At 46.7% G+C, this 24,039-nt stretch overlaps 1 protein-coding gene across 1 annotated transcript in view; it reads left to right on the forward strand.

The window, feature by feature from the left end:
* The window catches only part of LRPAP1 (LDL receptor related protein associated protein 1), a 71,956-nt gene extending 49,019 nt beyond the window's left edge, over positions 1 to 22,937 (forward strand). The window contains exons 6-8 of the mRNA XM_082256453.1: positions 7,673 to 7,755; positions 19,831 to 20,007; positions 22,470 to 22,937. Coding sequence (XP_082112579.1) covers positions 7,673 to 7,755; positions 19,831 to 20,007; positions 22,470 to 22,538 — 329 coding nt within the window. The 3' untranslated portion in view covers positions 22,539 to 22,937. The remainder of the gene's footprint in view (positions 1 to 7,672; positions 7,756 to 19,830; positions 20,008 to 22,469) is intronic.
* The last annotated feature ends 1,102 nt before the right edge of the window (positions 22,938 to 24,039 follow it).

Here is a 24,039-nt window from a genome sequence, read left to right on the forward strand (position 1 = left end):
GCTGGGACTTTCTGTCCCAGACTCTTTCTTCTTTTTAATATTTTGTTTGAGTTTTTCTCTCTACCTTTTATTTAGCTGTTATTTTGTCAGCGTTAGTTAGTTCTTCGGACGAAGAGGATCATGCGGACTGGGTCTCGGGCTGATCCCCCTGGTCGCAGGTCGTGGGTCAGTGGCTTCCCAGTCTGCCATCGAGCGTTCAGCCAGGTAACGCTCCTGGCATAGTGAACGACCCATCCCTGTTCGGTGCAGGGATGATTGGTGAGGTGGCTACCTCACTGGACGCTGTGCGGTTTCTTAACCCCCATTTTGTGCGTCTTGAATTGCGACTCTCCCTGCCTCATGTGCAGCGGCTTGTTCGCCTGTGCGGGTCCCCCACGCCATGTGAGGTAAGTGTATTTATGTGGGGACCTGTCTGTCTGGGGGGGTGTCAGTCTGGGACTGTGTAACCTGCCTCTATTCACACTGCTTGTCTCCCTATCTCTCGGCTGCATGCTGTGGGCTGCAAGGGGGGGGGGGAGCTGTATGACACTGTGTGTGTCAGACTGGTCAGTGTGAGAAGCTGTGTGCTGTGGGGCATGTTTTTTTGGCATGTTTGGGCATATACAGCGATCGCTGCGGCGATCTGACATGTATTCTGATATTGGAATGTAATGTGTGTTTTATTGCACTGTGGAGCGGCGGTTTCGGCGCCAAACGACGCCATTTTGCCTACACCCGCTCCGGCCGCATGGTTTACATACATGGCGGCCATTTTCTTGTAGCCTCCATAGGCTTACATAGAGCGCCCTGGCAGCATCACTTCCTCTTTCCAGGAACACCGATCGAGGCAGCAGCAGCGGCGAGGGTCTCCTCAGGTTTTATCCTTCTGTTCTTGCTATCCATTGCCTGTGTTCAGTTTGCATATTCCCTGTGGGGGTCTCATTGTGCTTGAGTGTGGTGCGGTGGGCTGCGCTTGCCGCGCTTGCTTAAAAGGGGCAGTTAACCCTTGGTTGTCTGGCATTACAGGGGCAATGGATTCTCAGGAGGGCAAATTTCCTACAGTATTGGTGGAAAGCCAGGGGACCGCTGTTTCCCCCCCAGGGGGGGATTTAGCCACTATTGTGGCTGGCCTTGCTGCCCAGGTGCAAATGCTGGTGGCTGCTCAATCTACTAAAAGGCCCAGAGTTACTCTTTCCTCTGATTCTGAGGGTGAAGGTGATGGGGCTGTTCTGGCAGGGACTCCCTTATCGGGGTCCCGCTCCTCTCTTGATCTAGTGGGGTCTGAGGTGGAGGCTGAAGTTGAGGGGGTTGATAATTCTCCCCCTGGCTCGCCTGAAGAGCTTGCAATCATGGATGAGTTGATTGCTTCCATTAAGCAAACGCTGCGTTTGCAGGACGAAGTGTGTCCCCCCGCTGCCTTGGCGGCTTATGGGACGCAGAGGAAACGCAGGACGCCGCAGGTTTTTCCCTGCAATGCTGATTTTCAGCGCGCTGTTAAGGATCAATGGCGCGATCTGCGCAAACCTTTTGCGGTACCAAGTAAATTCAAGCTGCGTTATCCTTTTTCGCCTGCCACTGATGAAAGGTGGTGTGTGCCTCCACCAGTGGATCATGCAATTGCGGTTTTGAACAAAGCCACTGCGATTCCTGCAGAGGGTTCCCCTGTTTTCCGTGATGCCACGGATAGGAGACTGGAGTCTCTTGCCCGTCATACTTATTCTGTTACGGGTTCTATGCTTAAGGCTCTGTTTGCTTCTCTCATGGCGGCCCAGGCGATCGCAAGTTGGACGCAGATGCTTAGGCGCGTCCTAGTGGCCGACTCGGCCTCGCCGGCGACCCTGGATATGGTGGATCAGATCCACCAGGGTGTCATGTATCTGTGTGATGCGGACCTGGACCTGATTCCGTTGGCTGCACGTGTGCACAGCGTGGCGGTGTTGTCTCGCCGCCTGGTTTGGTTAAAATGTTGGTCGGTGGACCAATCTTCACGTAAGACCTTAGCCAATCTGCCTTATGATGGGTCTCGCCTTTTTGGGGAGTCCCTGGATGTGTTGATTAAGGGGATCACTGGGGGTAAGAGCACTCTCTTGCCCCATTTCCCCAAGGCTAAGGGGGCTTCTGGGAAGAAGCATGCTAATTTTCGGCCCCCTCAGGGGTCCTTTCGTGCCTTTCGGCCGCACTACAAGGGCAAACCGTTCAAAGGTCAAGGCTCTCAGAAGAAGCCCTGGTCTGGTAAACAGAAGTCCGGCCAATCCGGACCTGCAGCCCATAACAGTTCGGCCTGAAGGGGCGCCCTCACCCAGTTTTGGGGTGGGGGGACGCTTGCTCGGTTTTCTTCAGCCCTGGTTGGCCCGTGTGCGGGACAGATGGGTTCTGGAAATCGTTCGATCTGGTTACAAGATCGAGTTTCTCTCTCGGCCGGAGAGCAGATTTTTTCCCTCAAATCTTCAACTGTCTCCAGAGCGCTTGCGGGACCTGCACCTGGCGGTGCGGGACCTGAGGGCTCAGGGAGTGGTGGTTCCGGTGCCTCATCGGGACAGGTTTCGGGGGTTTTATTCCAATCTGTTCACCGTGCCCAGAAAGGAGGGCAAGGTTCGTCCGATTCTGGACTTGAAGGCTCTGAACCGCTCTGTGCGGGTTCGCAAGTTCCGCATGGAATCCCTGCGGTCGGTGGTGGCTGCCCTGGTTCCGGGGGAATTCATGGCCTCCATCGATTTGAAGGATGCGTACCTTCGCATCCCCATATTCGAGGGTCATCAGAGGTACCTTCGATTTGCCATTGCGGAGGATCACTACCAGTTCGTGGCGTTGCCCTTTGGTCTCGCCTCGGCTCCGCGGGTCTTCACCAAGGTGCTTGCACCGGTTCTGGCATTATTGAGGGCCCAGGGCGTTTCTGTCCTGGGGTATCTGGACGACATTCTGGTTCGGTCTGCGACCAGCCAGGGTCTGGAGGAGGACCTGTCTGTCACGATGCAAACTCTGCAGGAGTTTGGTTGGACGATAAATTTTCCAAAGTCGACACTGAGTCCGTCGGTTCGTCTCCCCTATCTGGGAATGATACTGGACTCGGTGCAGGCGAAGGTCTTCCTGCCGGAAGACAAACTCAGGACTCTCCGGGAGGAAGTCGGGTCCCTCAGGGACGTTCCGAACTCGTCTCTGCGGACGTGTATGAGATGTCTGGGATTGATGGTCTCGGCCTTCGAGGCGATTCCTTTCGCACAGTTTCACACGCGGGGTCTCCAAGCAGAGATCCTGTCCAGGTGGGACGGGCGACCTCAATCTCTGGATCTTCAAATCTCGTTGAGTCTTCGCACCAGGGAAAACCTTCTGTGGTGGCTCCAGTCCCCGTTGGTGTCCGGGGGCAAGTCGTTTCGTCCGATCTCGTGGACGGTAATCACCACGGATGCCAGCCTGTCGGGCTGGGGTGGAGTTCTGGGCGTTCTGTCCGCTCAGGGGACTTGGTCGGAGGGGGAGTCTTCCCTTCCGATCAACATTCTGGAATTGCGTGCGATAAGTCTCTGTCTTCATCGCTGGACGGACCGGCTGCAGGGTTGCCCGGTTCGGGTGCAGACGGACAATGCCACGGCGGTGGCCTACATCAACCACCAAGGGGGCACCAGGAGTGCCCGAGCGGCTCGAGAAGTGGCCGACATTCTGTCTTGGGCCGAGACTCATGTCCCGGCGATAACGGCGGTTCACATTCCGGGAGTGGAGAACTGGCAGGCGGACTATCTGAGTCGCCAGACCCTGGATCAGGGGGAATGGTCTCTCCATCCGGCTGTCTTCCAGACGTTGTGCGCGAAGTGGGGTCTTCCAGATGTGGACCTGTTCGCGTCTCGCCTCAACAACAAGGTGAAGAGGTTCGTGGCAAGGACGCGCGACCCTCGGGCAGACGCGTCGGACGCGTTAGTGGCCCCGTGGCATCAGTACAGGCTGATGTACGCGTTTCCACCGATTCAGTTGCTGTCCAGGTTCCTTCGCAGGTTACACTCGGAACGCAACACGGTGATTCTTGTGGCACCGGACTGGCCTCGCCGGTCCTGGTACGCAGACCTCGTGAATCTGGCGGTCGACGCCCCGTGGCGTCTGCCTCTTCGAGACGATCTACTGTCTCAAGGACCGATATACCATCCTGCTTTACAGTCGCTGGCTTTGACGGCCTGGCTGTTGAGACCGAGGTCCTGAAGGAGAGGGGTCTCTCTCCGGAGGTCGTTCATACTTTAATCAACGCGAGGAAGTCTTCCTCGGGGAAGGTTTATTACCGTACTTGGAAGGCCTATTTTGCCTGGTGTGAGTCCAGGGGGTTTTCACCCCGCACGTACTCGGTGTCCCGTGTGCTGTCTTTCCTTCAAACGGGGGTTGATCAGCGTTTGGCGCTGGCTACGATAAAGGGTCAGGTGTCTGCTCTGGCCGTTCTGTTTTAACGTCCCGTGGCTTCCAACCCATTGGTTGGCACCTTTTGTTCAGGGTGTGCGCCATCTGGTTCCCCCGAGGCGGGATCCTCTGCCCCCTTGGGACTTGAATCTCGTTCTATCTGTGTTACAACGTGCTCCTTTTGAACAGATCAGGGAGATCTCGTTGTCTATGTTGTCCAAAAAGGTCGCCTTTTTGGTGGCGATCACTTCGGCTCGCAGAGTGTCGGAGCTGGCGGCTTTGTCCTGCAAGTCTCTGTACCTGGTTATTCATTTGGATAAGGTGGTCTTGCGACCTAATCCTTCTTTTCTTCCGAAACGAGTTTCGGACTTCCATCTTAATGAGGATATTGTCTTGCCTTCGTTGTGCACGAAGCCTAAACATCCAAAGGAGGTGAGATTGCACTCTCTGGATGTTGTTCGGGCGATAAGGGTTTACCTTAAATCGACTGAGTCTTTTCGAAAGACGGACTCCTTGTTTGTTCTTCCAGAGGGTCCTCGGAAGGGCATGGCGGCTTCGGCCTCTACCATCGCCAAATGGATCAGGCAGACCATTGAACAGGCCTATGCCTTGCAGGGGAAGGTTCCCCCTGTGCCTGTGAAGGCGCACTCTACTAGATCTCTGAGTACGTCTTGGGCCTGTCGTCATGGGGCTTCTGTAGCCCAGGTGTGTAAGGCGGCGACTTGGTCGACCGTGCACACTTTCACAAAATTCTACAAAGTAGATGTTCAGGCATCGGCGGATGCTTCCTTTGGCCGCAAGGTTCTTAGTGCGGCTGTTCCCTAGGGTCCCTTGTTGGGGACTCCTGGCTGTTGGGATAAGTTTTGTATCCCCTGGTTTTTTGTCTTTTCCTGGGTTGTTGCTCCTGTTGAGCACTTGTTTTTTGCTGTTGCCCAGCTGGTTTCCTTCCTTTGGTAAGGTTCCTTCTTTGATGCGGAGACTGCGTTGCCTTTCGGCGCGGATGCGTTTCCCACCCCTCATGTTTGCACTGCTTTGGGACGTCCCCATATGTGACGAATATGAAGAGGCGGCGACTGTCGGAGGACGCAAGAGAAAACAGAATTTTTGTAAAATCTTACCTGTAAAATTCCTTTCTCTGAGTCCTCCGACAGTCGCCGCCCCCGCCCCTCTTTTGGGGTTTGATTGTATACTCTACTGCTATTCCACTAAAACTGAGATATGGTTGCAGGAAGTAGGAGGGTATTGACTGAGGGGACCACCCCTTGAGGGTGGGATATGTTAAAGCTTTATTGTTAACATATTCTGTTGCCTAGCTACTCCTTCGGAGCAAAGTCTAATACCCATATGTGACGAATATGAAGAGGCGGCGACTGTCGGAGACTTTGCACACCTGTAAAAGTCTGAATTCTTGGCCATACAATTACTTAACCCCCTCGAACATTATTTATTTTTTGAAAGCAGAGGCCTTGTAGAATAAAATGATAGTAGTTGTAATTTTTTATGTTGCATGACATTTGCGCAACTCAACGCATATTTTTGAGAAAAAATAAAATGAACTTTTAGTGTACACAAACACAATATAATATGCAATTTTTTGGTAAAATCTAAAACATGGGGTTATGTGAAGTAAATGGATACCAAACATGCCAAGTCTTTGGTCTCCTCCCAAGGTGCCATGTTGAAGCCCTTGGTGTTGTCCCAGGCTCCAGGTAAGAGTGGAAAAGTCTGGGGACCGCACTGCCTACACTGAAAGTGATCACAGGATCACTTTCAATCCGGGAACTGGCTGAAGAGACCGCACAAGCTGTAGTACGTCCAAAGAGCTAAACTACTGTTTTCTTTTTTGTTTTTGTTTTTCTCTGTGTCTCTAATTATCTTGATTTAAATTTGTCACCAGGAATAAATGGAAGGATACATGAAAAATTTTGAGTTTCCACCAGAAAAAGAATTAAGGGGAAATCTAAAGGAAAAAAAATGTTGCGTTCAACACTGACAATAGAGCTTCACCCAAAAGGGGAAATTTACCCCATCACCCCTCCCCTCACCACTTTTGGAATGTAACTTGTTTTGGGGGGGCAGCAGGTACCCTCTTCCACTACCGCTCAGATCGCCTAGGGCGGTCCGAGCAGAAGTTCCCCTCCCTCCCTGCAGTCATCTGGGACACGCCACAGGTCCCAAATGACTGCTGAACCATTCAGGACACGCAGTGCGACTCGTGAATGCACAGTGCTCACCCGGCTGTGGAGCCACAAGCTGTCAGACGGGTGCCCACAGTTGAAATGCTGACATCGGGGAGAGAAGCAATGGCTTGGGTGTGGAGTGGGACAGGTGTATGTGTGTTTATTAAAAGTCAGCAGCTACATTTTTTTATAGCTGGTGACTTTTTTTTATTAAACATAGAAATGACTGGAAGTCCTCTTTCACTGTACTTTCACTGAAAATAAAAATGCTGTACTTGTCCTACCAGCCTCTAAAAATGCCAGTATGATGTAATACCTCTTCGAAAGACATCTTGTTTGTCTGCAATATTGTCTGTGACTTTTGCTGTGCAGTAAAAAAACTTGCTGTCTGAAGTCAGATTGCTCAGGTAAAATCAGTGCATCTCCTCTCCGATCACTGCCAGTGCCATCTGTTTATAGTCAGGGACAGCTTATTTACAGCAATGATGGATGCAAACATATGGCCAGGCCATGCTGCTGGAAGCAGGAATATCCTCCGAAAAATGACCATTAATATTGGCATGTTTGCCTAGGCTTTATATGCCTTGTTTCCACTGAGTGGAACGGTTCGGGTTGGTACAGTTTGGAAGGGTTAGAATGGTCCGGCCTATTCAGGTGAGCGTTTCCACTGCAAGTGGGACCGCCAGGGGCCATGCAGGGTTCACACGAAATGTGGTGTTTGTTTTGTGCTTTTGTTTGATGTGAGCATTGACGTTTTCCTGTCCACCAATCAGTGGAATTTATTGTGTTACCCCAGTAGCTCTGCCCTAACCGTACCGTACCATTTCCTATGGCCCTACATCTGAAGGAGGAACAGGAATGGTGCGGTTTGGTTCGGTTGTATGGACCACTTTCATAATGGAAACACTCAAAATAGCGTACCGTACCGAACCGATCCGCTCAGTGGAAATGAGGCATTAGAGAACACAAATGTATGATGTCTAGTGAATGTGCAATTATATGCCAAGGTTGATTGGGTATGTAAAGTTTAGCATCCTAGGATAAGTTACTCTTGATAAATTTTCTTTTTACTTTGAATTGCAAGAGCAAAAATAAACTTGTAGGGATAATTACCGTTTTGCATTAAATGTTTCTTTCAGATTTTACTGAGCCCCGTGTCAATGATTTATGGGATATGGCAAAGACCGCCAATTTTTCTGATACTGAATTAGAATCCTTTAAGGTAAGTAACAATTAAAAAAGGGTAGATTGACTAGGTCCTGTAAGTCAGGACAGTTGTTTTTGGTGTCTCTTTATTTTTGATGGGAGATATCACCACTGGGATACGAGTTTTGTTTCTGTGTTCACCATCAAGTAGAAATAACCCTTTAGTTGTCCTCCACTTTCCTTTCTCTCTTCCTCCTACCCCCCCCCCCCCTTTTTCTTTTCTCCCTCCTATCTATTCAAATTAATTGGCTCCAACATGACAATAAGTTGAAGTTAAAAGTGATACTAAATCTTGGCCCTTATTTTAACCCAAAAAAAACAAACAAACCTGCTACTCGCCTGCCCTCTGTAATGGTTTTGCACAGAGCAGCCCAGATCCTCCTTCTCGGGTCTCCCGTCAGTGCTTCTGGCCCCTCCCTCCTGCCGATTTCTCCCAGAGCAAGTTGTTTGCTATGGGGGCAGCTGAGCCGCTTGTCTGTGTCCATTCAGACACGGAATTGTGGCTTGGCCCCACCCCCTCCATCTCCTGATTGGTTCACTGACTTGGATTGACAGCAACAGGAGCCAATGGCGCCCACTGCTGTCTCAGCCAATCAGGGAGAGTCCTGGACAGTCGAGTCTCTCGTGCAACATTGTTGAATCGAGATGGGACTCGAGTAAGTGTTGGTGGGGTTGCTGCACACAGTAGGTTTTTTATCTTATTGCATAGAATTAATTAAAGTGGGAGTAAACCCTACTATCGTTTTCAGCCAAGCAGTCTGTCATCTTGGCCTCTGTTTAATCTGCAACGAAGCTGCACATGTGATCCATTATGACACCAGCCATTGGATGGCTTAAACGTTTGTTTGAGAGCACAACCAATGTGACGGTTAGCATCTCTGTCATGCTGGGAATGTTAACTGTTTTTTTTTTAAACTATTAAATAGTTGCGTTTACCTCCACTCCACAAAAAAACATCTAATTTTGTGTGTGTGTAATATATATATATTCAGAAAAATTAAAGGAACACTTTGAAGACACATCAGATTTCCATTGGGAAAATTATGCTCGATATTCCCTATACTGATATGTGTTGGGAAAGGATGCCACATCATTTGAAGGAAATTAAAATGATCAACCTACAGAGAGCTGAATTAAGACACAGCAAAAATCAAAGTGAAAAAAATGATGCAGCAGGCTAGTCCATTTTGCTGAAATTTCATTGCTGAAACTCAAAATGGTACTTAGTAGTTTGTATGGCCCCCACATTCTTGTACACATGCCTGACAACATTGGGGCTTGCTCCTAATGAGAGGATGGATGGTGTTCTGGGGTATTTCCTCCCAGATCTGGACCAGGGCCTCACTGAGCTCCTGAACAGACGGAGGTGCAACCTGGTGGTATCGGATGGAACAAAACCCAATGTCCCAGAGGTGTTCTATTGCATTTAGGTCAAGCAAGCATGGGGGGCCATATAATGGTATCAATATCCTTCATCCTCCAGGAACTGGCTGCATAATTTTGCCACATGAGGCCGGGACATTGTCGTGCACCAGGAGGAACCCAGGACCCACTGCACCAGCGTAGGGTCTGACAATGGGTCCAAAGACTTTATCCTGATACCTAATGGCAGTCAGGGTGCCCTTGTCTAGCCTGTAGAAGTCTGTGCGTCCCTCCATGGATATGCCTCCCGAGACCATCACTGATCCACCATCAAACCGATCATGCTGAACGATGTTACAGACATACAGCATTACGTTCTCCACGGCTTCTCCAGACAATTTCACGTCTGTCAAGTGCTCAGGGTGAACCTGCTCTCCTCTGTGAAAATCACAGGGCACTAGTGGCAGACCTGCCAATTCTGGTGTTAAATGGAAAATGCAAGTCGAGCTCCACAGTGCCGGGCAGTGATCACAGGGCCCACTAGAGGACGACGGGCCCTCAGGCCACCCGGGCCTCATGAAGCCTGTTTCTTATTGGTCAGAGACATTCACACTAGTGGCCTGCTGAAGGTCATTTTGTAGGGCTCTGGCAGTGCTTATCTGTTTCTCCTTGCACAGAGCATATACCGGTCCTGCTGATACGTTAAGGACCTTTATATGGCCCTGTCCAGCTTTCCAAGAGTAACTGCCTGTCTTCTGGAATATCCTCCATGCTCTTGAAACTGTACTGGGAGATACAGCAAACCTTCTGGCAATGGCAGGTATTGATGTGCCATGCTGGAGGAGTTGGCTTGCCTGTGCAACCTCTATAGGGTCCAGGTATCGCCTCATGTTACCAGTAGTGACACTGACCCTAGCCAAATGCAAAGCTAGTGATCAATAGTCAGAAAGATGAGTAGGGGAAAAAAATGTCAGTCAAAAAGAACAGCTCCTGCACATGCTGATATACAACATATACATGGAGGAGTACTTCACCAGCCCATGGCGCTGTCCATGTGTCCACCTCCTTTGGATGTATGCCTTTAAGCTGTGATGTCCTGGTTGCTGCTGCTCCTCTCACACTCCACTGGGGGGGGGGGGGGGGGGGGCGGATAAAAGGCAATTCCAATCTATAAAGGGACCTGAGGAAGGAGGCTCCGCCTCCGAAACACGTTGTCCATAGCAACAGCAGAGGCAGTGTACCCATGTTTTGAACCCTCCACCTCTAAGCTCCGTACAGCTTGTGGCTTCGGCTGAGGCTCCCCTGAGTCGCCGTAGATTACGTCGGTATAGTGCGCAGGCGCACTGGAACTGGCACCCGGTGACCCGGCAATACAGGAAGTGGAGGAGAGCGGGGGTAACAGCGGCGGCAGCCGCGGATGAGGAGACCGGAGAGTCACCATCTGGAGGGACGGGAGGAGCAAGCAGCTCCTGTTGGAATGCCGTTATGCAATTGCCATAAAGACAAAGTGTGAGTGCATTTCTACTGTACTGTGTTATTGTCCTATAATAAAGCGTTATTGCCCGAGGTTTGCGTGTGCTTCCCTTTATAGATTGAAATGTCAGTGGCCATCACCTGTAAAACCATTCCTGTTTTGGAGGTTGTCTAATTGTTGCCCATCTAGTGCACCTGTTATTTAATTTCATAAACACTAAAGCTGAAACTAACACCCTCTGCTACTTAACTGACCAGATCAATATCCCAGGAGTTTTATTGACTTGAGGCTATACTCTGATCAAAAAGTGTTCTTTTAATTGTTTGAGGTGTGTGTGTGTGTGTTTGGTTTTTTTTTTTTTTTGGTTGAAGTGCAACTCAAGAGAAAGTTAGAGATTACTTTGTTTTGTTTAAATGCAAGCCGTGCACCAGTCAGGACTACCATCTCCAGATACTCCAAATTTCCAAATACTCCAAATTCATTTCTCTGCAAACATTCCCTGGTTTGCCTGCCATTCCTTTAGAATGATGACCATGTGGAAGCATGGGCACCCATCATCCATCTGAACTGGCCGTAGACTCAGCAGGCTGATGTAAACGTCTGGCCCCTTTGCAGTGGATATCTAAAGATCATTACCACATCTGCGCCTTACATGCTTGTGCACTCCAAGGAGCTATAATTAACTACTGTGCCTTCACCCCACTGGAACTAGACATCTAGCTGCTACTCAATATCTTCCACCTAGGAGTGGTAGGTACTCCTTATATCAAGGTTAACAGGAGAGTTGGCAGGTATTCGAGAAGTCATGCATGTCCAATCTTTTCTCAGCTAAAGACAAGGTCATACAAATCCAAGTATTTAATGAGATTTACTATAACTCAATAAAACTATATTCTATAGGTTTTTTGAGCTCATCAGTTCTGCTTCTAGGGCTGTCCGGAAGAAGCCCCCCTCTTCTTCCCTTCTCTTTTTTTTTTTTTTTATTTTTAGCCATCTAGAAATTCAGCTTTTGTCTATTCACACGGTAGTGGCGTCCCTATGTCAGGGGGATTTTTTCTTGTTTCTATCGACCTCAAGGATGGCTACCTGCACATTCAAATATGTGCAGGTCACCCAACGCTTCCTCCCTTTTTTTTTTTTTTTTTTGCCGGTCGGTCTTCTTCGATCGGAGTCTTCGACTGCTCTGATGGAAAACTGGAGGTTGCTCTGCGAACCCTGAGGGAGTTCGGGTGGATTCTGAACCTTCAGAAGTCTGCTTTGGTTCTGTCCATAAAAACTAGACTATCTGGGTCTGATTCTGGACTCGGCCTCAGCCAGAGTGTTTCTTCCACTGGAAAAACTCCAGACATTGCAGGAGGCAATTCAGCTTCTGTTGTTCAGCAGACGGATATCCCTCCGGGCTTGTCCACCTTCAAGGAGGTCTGTTTGCAGAGTTCCACACAAGATCTCTGCTAAAGAGATTCTGGTGAAATGGGACAAGGATCCACGGCCTCTAGAGATGGCTTCATTCTCTGGCACTTCGACAGGGAAAATCCTTTCTCCCCCTGTACTAGACGGTTGTCACCACGGATGCCAGTCTGTCCGGGTGGGGAGGAGTCCTCAGTCCAGATGTGCTCAGGGGGTCTGGACTCTGGCAGAGTCTAGACTCCCAATCAATGTTCTAGAACTCCAAGCGATCAGACCTTGTCTGGCTCACTGGGCAATTCATCTTCAGGGGTGTCCGGTACGAATTAATTTAGACAAAGCCACTGCCGTGGTCTATGTCAATCACCAAGGAGGCACAAGTAGTGTCCTGGCAAGTAGCCGGCATTCCAAGGTGGGCTGACCGATTTCGTTTCAGTCCTCTCAAATTTCTGCCATTAATCCTGTGCAGGATCAAAGCAGAAGGGATTCCATCCAGACTGACCTCGCCGGTCTTGGTATGCCGATCGGGTATGGCTGGTCATTGATGCTCCTGGAGGGGCTTCCTCCCAGGGAGGATCGGCTGTCCCAAGGACCGATCTTCCATCCTGCTTTACAGTCTCTGGCTTTGCGGCTTGGCTCTTGAACGCCAGGTGCTGAAGGATGGGGGTTTGTCTGAGTCAGTGATTCCTACAATGTTGAAAGCTAGAAAATCTACTTCTAGGAAGATCTACATTCATACGTGGAAGAAGTACATTGCGTGGTGTGAGTCTCTTGGGGTTTATCCTCACTTCTCGTGGATTGGAACAGAAATTGGCCTTCATTACCCTCAAGGGCCAGGTATCAGCTTTGGCAGTCTTTTTCCAATGTCCTTTGTCCTCGCACTCCCTCGTTTGTACTTTTCTTCAGGGTGTCCGGCATTTGGTTCCTTCGGTGATGGCTCCGTTGCCGCCTGGGATCTTAATGTGGTGCTTTCAGCTCTACATAAGTCTCCTCTTGCAAATATTCAGGTTTCTGCATTTCTGTGCTGCCCCCGAAGGTGGCTCTATTTGGTGGCATTATTCTGTCATTCACCTTCTATGGTGATTCACAAAAATAAGGCGGTGCTTCACCCCTGTCCGTCATTTCTTCCTAAGGTGATCTCTGACTCTCATTTGAATGAAGACATTGTGTAACCTTCCCTGTGTCCAAAGCGAAATATCCGAAGGAAATTACCTTGCATACCTTGGATGTGGTCCGGCAATTAGGGTGTATTTGGCAGCTACGGAGTCTTTTAGGAAGTCAGACTCTCTATTTGAGCTCATGGACGGACCTCACAAAGGGGTTTCCGCTTCTTCTGCGAACATTTCCAGATGGATCAGACAGACAGTGGTTCAGGCCTATTGCATCAGGGGTCAGGTTCCTCCTTTCCCTGTCAAAGAGCACTCTGCAAGGGCACTTAGTGTCTCCTGGGCTTTCTGTCATCAAGCGTCATTGACGCAGGTTTGCAAGGCGGCCATCTGTGGATGTGTGGGCATCTGTGGATGCTTCTTTTGGCCGCAAGGTTTTGCTGGCTGCTGTTAACCACTTGCCGACCGCCGCACGACTATCTACGTCGGCGGTCAGCCCCTCACAGGCAAACTAACGTAGGGCTACGTTGCTTGCTTGTGAGGGTCTAGGGAGCGAGCGCGCGCCCCCGGAGGCGCGCTCCCGCGTGGTCACGGACACCCCCGCGCGTGTGACCAGCGGACCCGATGTCCGCCGGTCACTCTGCGATCGGCGGGGGAGAGGGAGAATGTCAGGCAGCTTGTGTAAACAAGCTGCCTGTCATTCTCCTCGCTGCAAAGACACAGATCACATGGATCTACTATGTAGATCCGTTGATCAGTGTCCTTACAGCTGAAGCCACAGCCAATCACAGTAGAAAGCACGCCCCTAGGGACACACACAGCCCCTCCCTCCCAAATAAAGTTAACCCCTTCACTACCAGTGTATTTTTACAGTAACAGTGCATATATATAGCACTGATTACTGTAGAAATGTCACTGGTAACCCCAAAAGTGTCAAAAATTTCAGTCAAGGGTCCGATCTGTCCGCCGCAATGTCGCAGTACCGCAAAAAAAATCGCAGATCGCCGCCATTACGCGTTAAAAAAAAAAAACAACAAAAATGACAAAAATCTTTCCCTTTGTTAGTAAACGCGATAACTTTTGCGCAAACCAATCAAAATACGCTTTTTGCGATTTTTTTTTTTTTTTTTTTTTTTTTTTTTTTTTTTTAACCAAACATAGGTAGCATAAAACAAATTGGCCAAAAATGTTAAAAAATTTTGATTTTTACATTTTTTTTGGGGGGAATTTCATATAAAAAAATGTGAAAAATATTGTTATTTTTGCAAAATTGACGCTCTTTTTTTTGTTTATAGCGCGTGATCAAAAAATCGCACAGGTGATCAAATACCACCAAAAGAAAGCTCTGTTTGTGGGAAAAAAAGGACGCCAAATTCGTTTAGGTACAGCGTCGCACGACCGCGCAATTGTCCGTTAAAGTCACGCAGTGCCGAATCGCAAAATACCCCCTGGTCAGAATGGGGGTAAAATCTTCCGGGGCTTAAGTGGTTAAGAGGTGAGCTCCATGTTACCTGGTTGGCTATGGTTAGCCTTGGGAATCTTTTTCTGCTTTTTTTTTTTTTTTTTTTTTCCACCCCTTATGTTTATACACTGCTTTGGGATGTCCCAATGGTTAACAAGAATCATGAGCTATCTTCTTCAATGAACGAAAGAGAAAAGGGATTTTTGACTTACTGTAAAATCCATTTCTCTGATGCTCATTGGCTGACACAGCACCCACCCCTCTGTGGAGTTGGCTTTCTTCTGACACTGCCTGTAGCTGAGAGTGGGTGCATACCCCCTGGGACTGCCCATAGGCTTAGTCAAGCTTATTTCGGCCTAGTGTCATACTCCTGTAGGGGGCAGTGTAACCCAATGGTTAAGAAGAATCAGGAGCTGTGTTCGTCAATGAACATCAGAGAAATGGATTTTACGGTAAGTAAAAAATCCCATTTTTTTTTTTTTTTTTTCTTTGATTTGCTAAATTTTATAAACAATCGTTTTTGTTCATAAATTTAGGCCAAAATGTGTTCTGCTACATTTCTTTGGTGAAAATAACCCAATTTCATGTACATTTAATCTGTAGGAAAATTATAGCATCCACAAACTATGGTATATATCTGAAAATTAAAAAATCCCGATGTACTGAAGGCTTATCTCATTTTATGAGGCCCCTAAAATGCCAGGACAGCACCCCTCTACCCCTTTTTGGAAAGTAGACAGTCCAAGGTATTTAGTAAGTGGCATGGCAAGTTTTTTTTGAAGTTGTAATTTTTTGGAAAATTAATTAAAATATTTTTTTATTACATTCTGTCGTCCGTGCAGTACATTATCCTATAACTGGTGTGGCGGTGGTCATGTACACTCACTGGTGACAGTACTAAAAAAAAAATATGTCAGGTCCATAAATATTGGGACATTGACACAATTCTAATCTTTTTGGCTCTATACACCACCACAATGGATTTGAAATGAAACAAACAAGATGTGCTTTAACTGCAGACTTTCAGCTTTAATTTGAGGGTATTTACATCCAAATCAGGTGAAAGGTGTAGGAATTACAACAGTTTGTATATGTGCCTCCCACTTTTTAAGGGACCAAAAGTAATGGGACAATTGGCTGCTCAGCTGTTCCATGGCCAGGTGTGTGTTATTCCCTCATTAGCCCATTTACATTTACCCCATTGTGGTGGTGTATAGAGCCAAAAAGATTAGAATTGGGCCAATGTCCCAATATTTATGGACCTATATATATATATATATATATATATATATATACACACACACATATAGTGGGTACGGAAATTATTCAGACCCCCTTAAATTTTTCACTCTGTTATATTGCAGCCATTTGCTAAAATCATTTAAGTTCATTCTTCTTCCTCATGAATGTACACATAGCACCCCATACTGACAGAAAAACACAGAATTGTTGACATTGTTGCAGATTTATTAAAAAAGAAAAACTGAAATATCACATGGTCCTAAGTATTCAGACCCTTTGCTCAGTATTTAGTAGAAGCCCCCTTTTGATCTAATACAGCCAGGAGTCTTTTTGGGAAAGATGCAACAAGTCTTTCACACCTGGATTTGGGGATCCTCTGCCATTCCTCCTTGCAGATCCTCTCCAGTTCTGTCAGGTTGGATGGTAAAAGTTGGTGGACAGCCATTTTTAGGTCTCTCCAGAGATGCTCAATTGGGTTTAAGTCAGGGCTCTGGCTGGGCCATTCAAGAACAGTCACAGAGTTGTTGTGAAGCCACTCCTTTGTTATTTTAGCTGTGTGCTTAGGGTCATTGTCTTGTTGGAAGGTAAACCTTCGGCCCAGTCTGAGGTCCAGAGCACTCTGGAGAAGGTTTTTGTCCAGGATATCCCTGTACTTGGCCGCATTCATCTTTCCCTCGATTGCAACCAGTCGTCCTGTCCCTGCAGCTGAAAAACACCCCCCACAGCATGATGCTGCCACCACCATGCTTCACCGTTGGGACTGTATTGGACAGGTGATGAGCAGTGCCTGGTTTTCTCCACACATACCGCTTAGAATTAAGGCCAAAAAGTTCTATTTTGGTCTCATCAGACCAGAGAATCTTATGTCTCACCATCTTGGAGTCCTTCAGGTGTTTTTTAGCAAACTCCATGCGGGCTTTTATGTGTCTTACACTGAGGAGAGGCTTCCGTCGGGCCACTCTGCCATAAAGCCCCGACTGGTGGAGGGCTGCAGTGATGGTTGACTTTCTACAACTTTCTCCCATCTCCTGACTGCATCTCTGGAGCTCAGCCACAGTGATCTTTGGGTTCTTCTTTACCTCTCTCACCAAGGCTCTTCACCCCGATAGCTCAGTTTGGCCGGACGGCCAGCTCTAGGAAGGGTTCTGGTCGTCCCAAACGTCTTCCATTTGAGGATTATGGAGGCCACTGTGCTCTTAGGAACCTTAAGTGCAGCAGAAATCTTTTTGTAACCTTGGCCAGATCTGTGCCTTGCCACAATTCTGTCTCTGAGCTCTTCAGGCAGTTCCTTTTGACCTCATGATTCTCATTTGCTCTGACATGCATTGTGATCTGGAAGGTCTTATATAGACAGGTGTGTGGCTTTCCTAATCAAGTCCAATCAGTATAATCAAACACAGCTGGACTCAAATGAAGGTGTAGAACCATCTCACGGATGATCAGAAGAAATGGAAAGCACCTGAGTTAAATATATGAGTGTCACAGCAAAGGGTCTGAATACTTAGGACCATGTGATATTTCAGTTTTTCTTTTTTAATAAATCTGCAACAATGCCAACAATTCTGTGTTTTTCTGTCAGTATGGGGTGCTATGTGTACATTCATGAGGAAGAAGAATGAACTTATATTGCAGCCATTTGCTAAAATCATTTAACAAAGAGTGAAAAATTTAACGGGGGTCTGAAAACTTTCCGTACCTTTCCGTATATAAATATGGTGTATGTGTGTATATATAATATTTTTTTCTTTTTTTTCACATATGATTGCTTATAGTAGTGAGTTACATTGCTAGCAAGCAAACATTTTACTGAATAAAACTGATTTATTCAGTTTGTTTTGTTATTAGCTGTGATTGGTCAAGGCTAGTCACATGGTTCAGATGTGATGGGCCCTGACTATACCATGTGATCACATTGACCAGTCACAGCTAGCAGCACAGTTGTACACAATGGATGGCATTAAAGGAAGCCATCCATTGTTTACAGCTGTCATGTGACCTGGTATTATTTGTCACATGGTACCAGCAGCGAGCCGGTGTTCCGTGAAAAAACCATACCCGTGAGAAAACCATACCCTCGTCACTTCCGGTTCAGCTACGGAGGGTATGGATTTCTCACGGTAGTTAAACTTGCGGCGCTTACATTAAAACAGCTTATCTGCATCATAAATCATCTCCGCTCTTCGCCTTGTCACTGCCCTCATCTCCGGTAATAAATATAAAAGCGGATCACGGAGCCGCGATCGCCGTCACATTTACATCTCATACTCCCGCTGCCGCTTTTATATTTATTATCGGAGATGAGGGAAGTTACAGCGATAGGAGAGGAGATGATTTATGTTGCAGCCGAAGTGTTTTAATGTACCCGCCGCAAGTATTACATTAGACACAGTGCCGTGAGAATTTCATGCCCACCGAGCGTGCGCACTTGTCAAATTCTTTCATGTTTATTTACGTATCCGGGGCTCTAAGCATGCGCACTGCTGCGCTGCTCAGCTGTTTCAGACCGGAAGTGACGACGGTATGGTTTCTCCACGGGGTATGGTTTTTTAACGTTACACCGGTACACTGATCAGTAGAGATCGGCTGAACAACCCCCTGTTCGGGTTAGAACATTTCCGCTGTTCGGGAGTTCTGCTGTGAACCGAACGGCGAACCCCATTTGGAGCCGAACAGGAAAAATCAAGTGCCCATTTTGAAGGCTTATATGGAACTAGTTGGCCATAAAAGGGGTATTGGGGGTCTGGGTACTGCCCTGGGGGACAGGTATCAATAACATTTTTTTTTTTTTTTTTTTTTTTTTTTTAATTTATCGTTTTTCAGGAGCAGTGATATTTATTAAGTGCAACAATAAAATGAATAATTCCTTTAAATATAGTGCCTGGTCCTCTTAATGTTCCTGTAAAGTGGCACATCTGTAGCATGTATAGATCATGCTAAAAAAAAAATGGCATTGCTAAAGGGGAAAAAAAAAACGAGTCAAATCCCATTATTAAAATGACTCGCGGCTGCAATTGCTGGCTCCCTTTGGGTCTGGTATGGCTTTTAAGGGAAACCCCTCGCCAAAATAAAAAAGAGGCATGCCCCCCCCCCCAAAATCCATACCAGACCCTTATCTGGGTACAAAGCCTGGTAGGTCAGGAAGGGGGGGGGGGTGAGCAAGCGCCCCCTCCCCCTTCCTGAACCATATCAGGCCACATGCCCTCAACACGGAGGGGTGCCCAGGGGTAGGGGCACCCCAGAGCACCTTGTCCCCATGTTGATGGGAACAAGGGCCTCCTCCCGACACGTCCCCTCATGTAGCTCCCCTGGGTTTTTTTTTTTTTTTTTTTGGCACTTAAGAAACCGCTTTTCTGAACCTATCCTCATGGATTTTCCACTCACTCACATGATTGTGTTTCTTGTTGTGATTCTCTCTGTGAAGCAAGCGTCTGAGCTGGTCACCTTCTTAAAGAACCCGTTCTGATTTTACACAAGGAGAGGGTGGTGCTGAGGCCCAGAACTTTCACCTCAACCAGGACATTGTTCTGGCGACCCTTTATTTGTCTGGCTCCAATTCATCAGTAGATTTCCCTCCATAGCGTGGATGTAGTTCAGGCTTTGAGAGTTTCTTGCAGCTACTGATTCTTTCAGAAATACTTTTTCTTTGCTGATGGTCCCTGTAAGGCAGTGTCGGCAGGGGACCTCAGAAGAGTAGGATTGGGGTAGCTCTGTGGAAAACCATTACACAGAGCAGCAGGTAAGTTTGACGTTTTGTTATTTTAAAAATGAGGAATATTTTCCTTTTGCAATCAGTTTTAATAACTGGGAATAGGCAAAGTTTCTTTATGCTAACATTTATAGAGGAGACCAGGGATCTAGTTTACATTTTATGTAAGACTATAGCCCTATCGCTTTACTAGTGAGGTCAGTTTCCTGAAACTAAGTAGAAGCATTACCATCAATATATTGATCATTGCAACCTGCACATACATCTCTATCCTAGGGGCTTTGTTGATAATGGTATCGATCACGTCTTTCACAATTTTCCTCTCTCTCCTAAAGGACGAGCTGAAACACTTCGAAACCAAAGTTGAAAAACACCAGCATTACCAGAAGCAGCTTGAAATCTCACATGAAAAGCTGAAACATGTTGTTGAAACCGGCGACAAGGAACACATCAAGAAGAGCAAAGAAAAACATAATGCCCTAACAGAGAAGATAAAGGAGATGGGCTACAAGGTGAGAATGTGAAGCAGTCTTACTGAAGAGGGGAGAGGCTGGGCCTCACCTGTTTGACTTGGTTGTTCTGTAATGTCACTTTTCCACTGCAGGTACCGGCTTGGCTCTACTCAGCCCTGCTTGGCCCGGTTTGCTTTTCCACTGCTGGTACCGCATGGTACGGTGTTGGTACGATGTTGGAACGGTTCGGTACGGTTTGGTATGGTTTGCTTTTCCACTAAAGTAGTGCTAAAGTTAAGTGGGTGGGATAACAACGATTCTCTGACCAATCAGTGGCTAGTAGTGACTGCATGCAAAGGATTGTGGGATATGGTACCGGTATGGTGCCTCTTGGAACCACAATCGAGGTGGTACTGTTTTAGAGAGCCGTACAGTTCGGTTCCATGTAGTAGAAAAGCGCCGCCGTACCGTACCGTACACAACTGTTCCTACACCGTACCATGCGGTACCAGCAGTGGAAAAGCACAAAAGCGAGCCGAACCGTTCGGTTCCATGCAATGGAAAAGCGCCATTAGAGTAAAGCTATCACACAATTCAAATTCTGCTATTGCTGACCTTTTTTGCTGATTCTCTGAATTCTCTTTTCTTAGTTTTGTACTTTTTGGAGTCAGTTACCAAATATGGAGTTAAGAGAAGTATGGGCTTTGGTTTTGTTTTAAATCCTACTTACTTAGGTGGATGCAGCATTTAAGACTGAGAACTGAGCAACTGAACACTGCTGATCACTCAGTTCTCCCTGCCGCTCTGAGCAGAGAGCTGGTGACTCAGTCACCCTTGTTTGCTCTGCCTCCTATCGCTCACTGGAGTGCTGGGCTGTGGAGGGGCAGTAGCAACTCGCTAAGAGTCTAACCCAGGTGGCCAATATGTGCTGATACAAACCGAATAATTATTCATCATTAATTAAATACAATATAATAATTAAACCACAGCCGTATCCACCAATTCCTAAAAATGTGAAAAGTTGTGCCAATTAAAAAAAAAATATACATATATATATATGAAAAATATGACTTCACACCACAGTGATATTAGGGAGCATAAAAAGACCCACTAAAGTGCTATTGAATAAATATTGATTTTCTATAAATATGTGCAACAAAAACATATGATAGATAAATGAGTGATTCAAAAGCCCATGTGAAATATTATAATATGATCATGTCCTTTAGTGCAATTCCACCATGCCGTGCCTTTAACAATATTAAAGTGCTGGTGCAATCAATCCACAGACAAAGGTGCTAATGTGTGCTTTTCCCGTGCTCACAAGCAGCTCACCTCAACGTTTGACTCATGTATTACCATTGAGTCAAAGCTTTTTACCCTCTAGGGCAGGGGTCTTCAAACAATGGCCCTCCAGTTGTTCAGGAACTAAAATTCCCATCATGCCTAGTCACGTCTGTGAATGTCAGAGTTTTACAATGCCTCATGGGATGTGTAGTTCCGCAACAGCTGGAGGGCCGTAGTTTGAGGATCCCAGCTCTAGGGATATCAATCAGGAAGAAATCTCACTCCTCTGCTCCTTCTTTTTGGTGAACTCACACTCCGCTCCACGATATATTTGGGGAAAATAAACAAGACCCTCTAGTGCTCACCGTAAAAATGATTTATTCGACTCAAAGTAAACAATCAGTATCTTCAAAAAAACCCACAAACTAGGCACTGAGAGCAGAGTGCAGTGCGGGCTTGTCAAGCGATAGAACGATACACACTTCCTAAGGGCTGGCTGAGATGTGGCGTCTGTCCCCATACACGTTACATCCAATCACAGACTTCTTCAGTAGGGACCCCTACTGAAGCAACATGCATAGGTGTGAATCCAGCCTAAAGGTTTGAAATGTCGGGTATCTATTTATCCCACATTTCGTCACAGTGCCTGCAAAATCGATAAAGCGGTGCTCGTGCTCAGGCTCCAACCCTGTTAAGAATCATCATTGCCTAGGTGGATGCAGCATCGGTCCCCTACTGGCTCGGAGACTGAGAACCAGAGTGATCAAAGCAATCACTTGCTCTCTGCTCTCCCTTCTGGAGCTCGCTGGGTTGTGGATGGGGCAGGAGCAGCTGGCTCAGGCTCTCAGCGGCTCGCTCAGAGGCTGAGCCAGGTGCCGGTCCAGGCTCTTGGTTGGATCCCGACCATATGGAACCAAGCTTCTCCTTTTAAGAAGTTCTGATGGGCAGCTTTTAATGTGGAGAAAGTGCAAACAAGAATAACACAAGTGGCCGTAGCGCAACAACTGACAGGTACCTGTCCCCCAGCCCATCACCCTGAGGGAGACTAACCATCTACGATTAGCCTGAATCTGAATGCAGAATAACGGTACAGGAGAAAAAAATGTCCCTACCTGTAAGGACAAACTGGCATCAGTTTCCGGTGTGTGTGGTTTGGTGTTTTTTTTTTTTTTTTAGTATATTGTTGTTTATCAGCCTTGTAAACATAACTGTACTTTCGGATTTATTTCATTTAGGTTAAAAAACATCTTCAAGACCTGAGCAGCCGTATCTCCAAGAATGGTCTCTCGCACAATGAACTCTGAGACAGATTACTTTATAAGAACTAGACATTTCATCGTGTCATCAATATGGTACCAAGAGGCTCTTCCTGCTGCTTTCAAAACTGCCTCATTCCATCAGTCTATAGGCATCAACCATACATGAATGTGTTCCTCTGTACTTTGTGATGGCCGATCAGTTATTCTGCAGTCTCTCCTTTTTTATTTTCATTTCAGGAAAAAAAAAATCTTTCTTTAAATCAACTAGAACTAGTAGTTTCCTGAAGGATTTGCTGTTAACTTCCTATATTATATTAATATGTAATGTTGTTTTTTTAATATTCATCCTCCCACAGTGTTATGTTTGTTATTGCACCAGCTGACTTTTGCATTGTCTTCAGAGATTTATTGATTGAAATCTTTAAAATAAATATTTTCTATGAATTTTCTGCCTTTCTTTTTTTTTTCTCCATTCAATCCTGCCAAAATAAATCCTTAAATTATGGGATATATTATTCAGAATGGTAGCTTGTCACTCATAGCTGAAGTCAAACTGTAAAAAAGAAAAAGATATACTTTGTACAGTGAAAGAGAACTGGCCCAATGTAAGTATGCCTATGCAATACCTGACATACTCTGTGGGTGAACAATGTTGGTATGCAAAATAGATCATCCCTGGAGTTCAGCTTGAAAGCAAACCTGTGATTTTCCCATACCATGTAAAGCAACACGTTTGCTAAAGGTCTTCCATCCCCAGCAGTACATACTTTCTTTCCTTTCCTCTTTATACAGGAGTGAAGAAAATAAGTGGTACTATTCAGTATGCAGGAAATGTGATTCTGTGTAATAGCACTGATTCTTGACTCAGTGCTGTCACATTTGGATGGGGAAGACCGCTAACCTTGTGTAATCTGATTGGAAATCAGACAACCACTCACAATGGGCTGTCATGGAGTAGCAGGGAGGGAAAGTTGAGTGTGCTGCTAGGTTAGGAAGGGGAGGGGGAGGTAGCCAATAATGCAAACCTGTAGCTTTGCCCTCCATAGACAAGGGTTCACATAGTGGTTCAGTATAGTTTATGCTCAAAATCTAATATACACACAATAAGGAAAGGGACACTTTGAAAACACATTAGATCTCAATGGGGAAAGATATCATGCTGGATATCTATACTGATATGGACTGGGCAATGTGTCAGGAACGAAAGGATGCCACATCGTTTGATGAAAATTATAGTTATCAACCTACAGAGGGCTGAATTCAAAGACACCCCAAAAATCAAAGTGAACAAATGATGCTGCAGGCTAGTTATATTTGCTGAAATTTCATTGAAGCAACTCGGAATGGTACTCAGTAGTTTGTTTGGCCCCCGCATGCTTTTATGCATACCTGACAATGTCAGGGCATGCTTCTAATGAGGCGACGGATGGTCTCCTGGGGTATTTCCTCCCAGATCTGGATGAGGGTATCGCTGAGCTCCTGAACATACTGAGGTGCCACCTGGCGGCATTGTATGGACCGAAACCTTATGTCCCAGAGGTGTTCT

This window comes from Pelophylax lessonae, assembly GCF_965119305.1.
Source record: "Pelophylax lessonae genome assembly, chromosome: 1".
Lineage (NCBI taxonomy): Eukaryota > Metazoa > Chordata > Amphibia > Anura > Ranidae > Pelophylax > Pelophylax lessonae.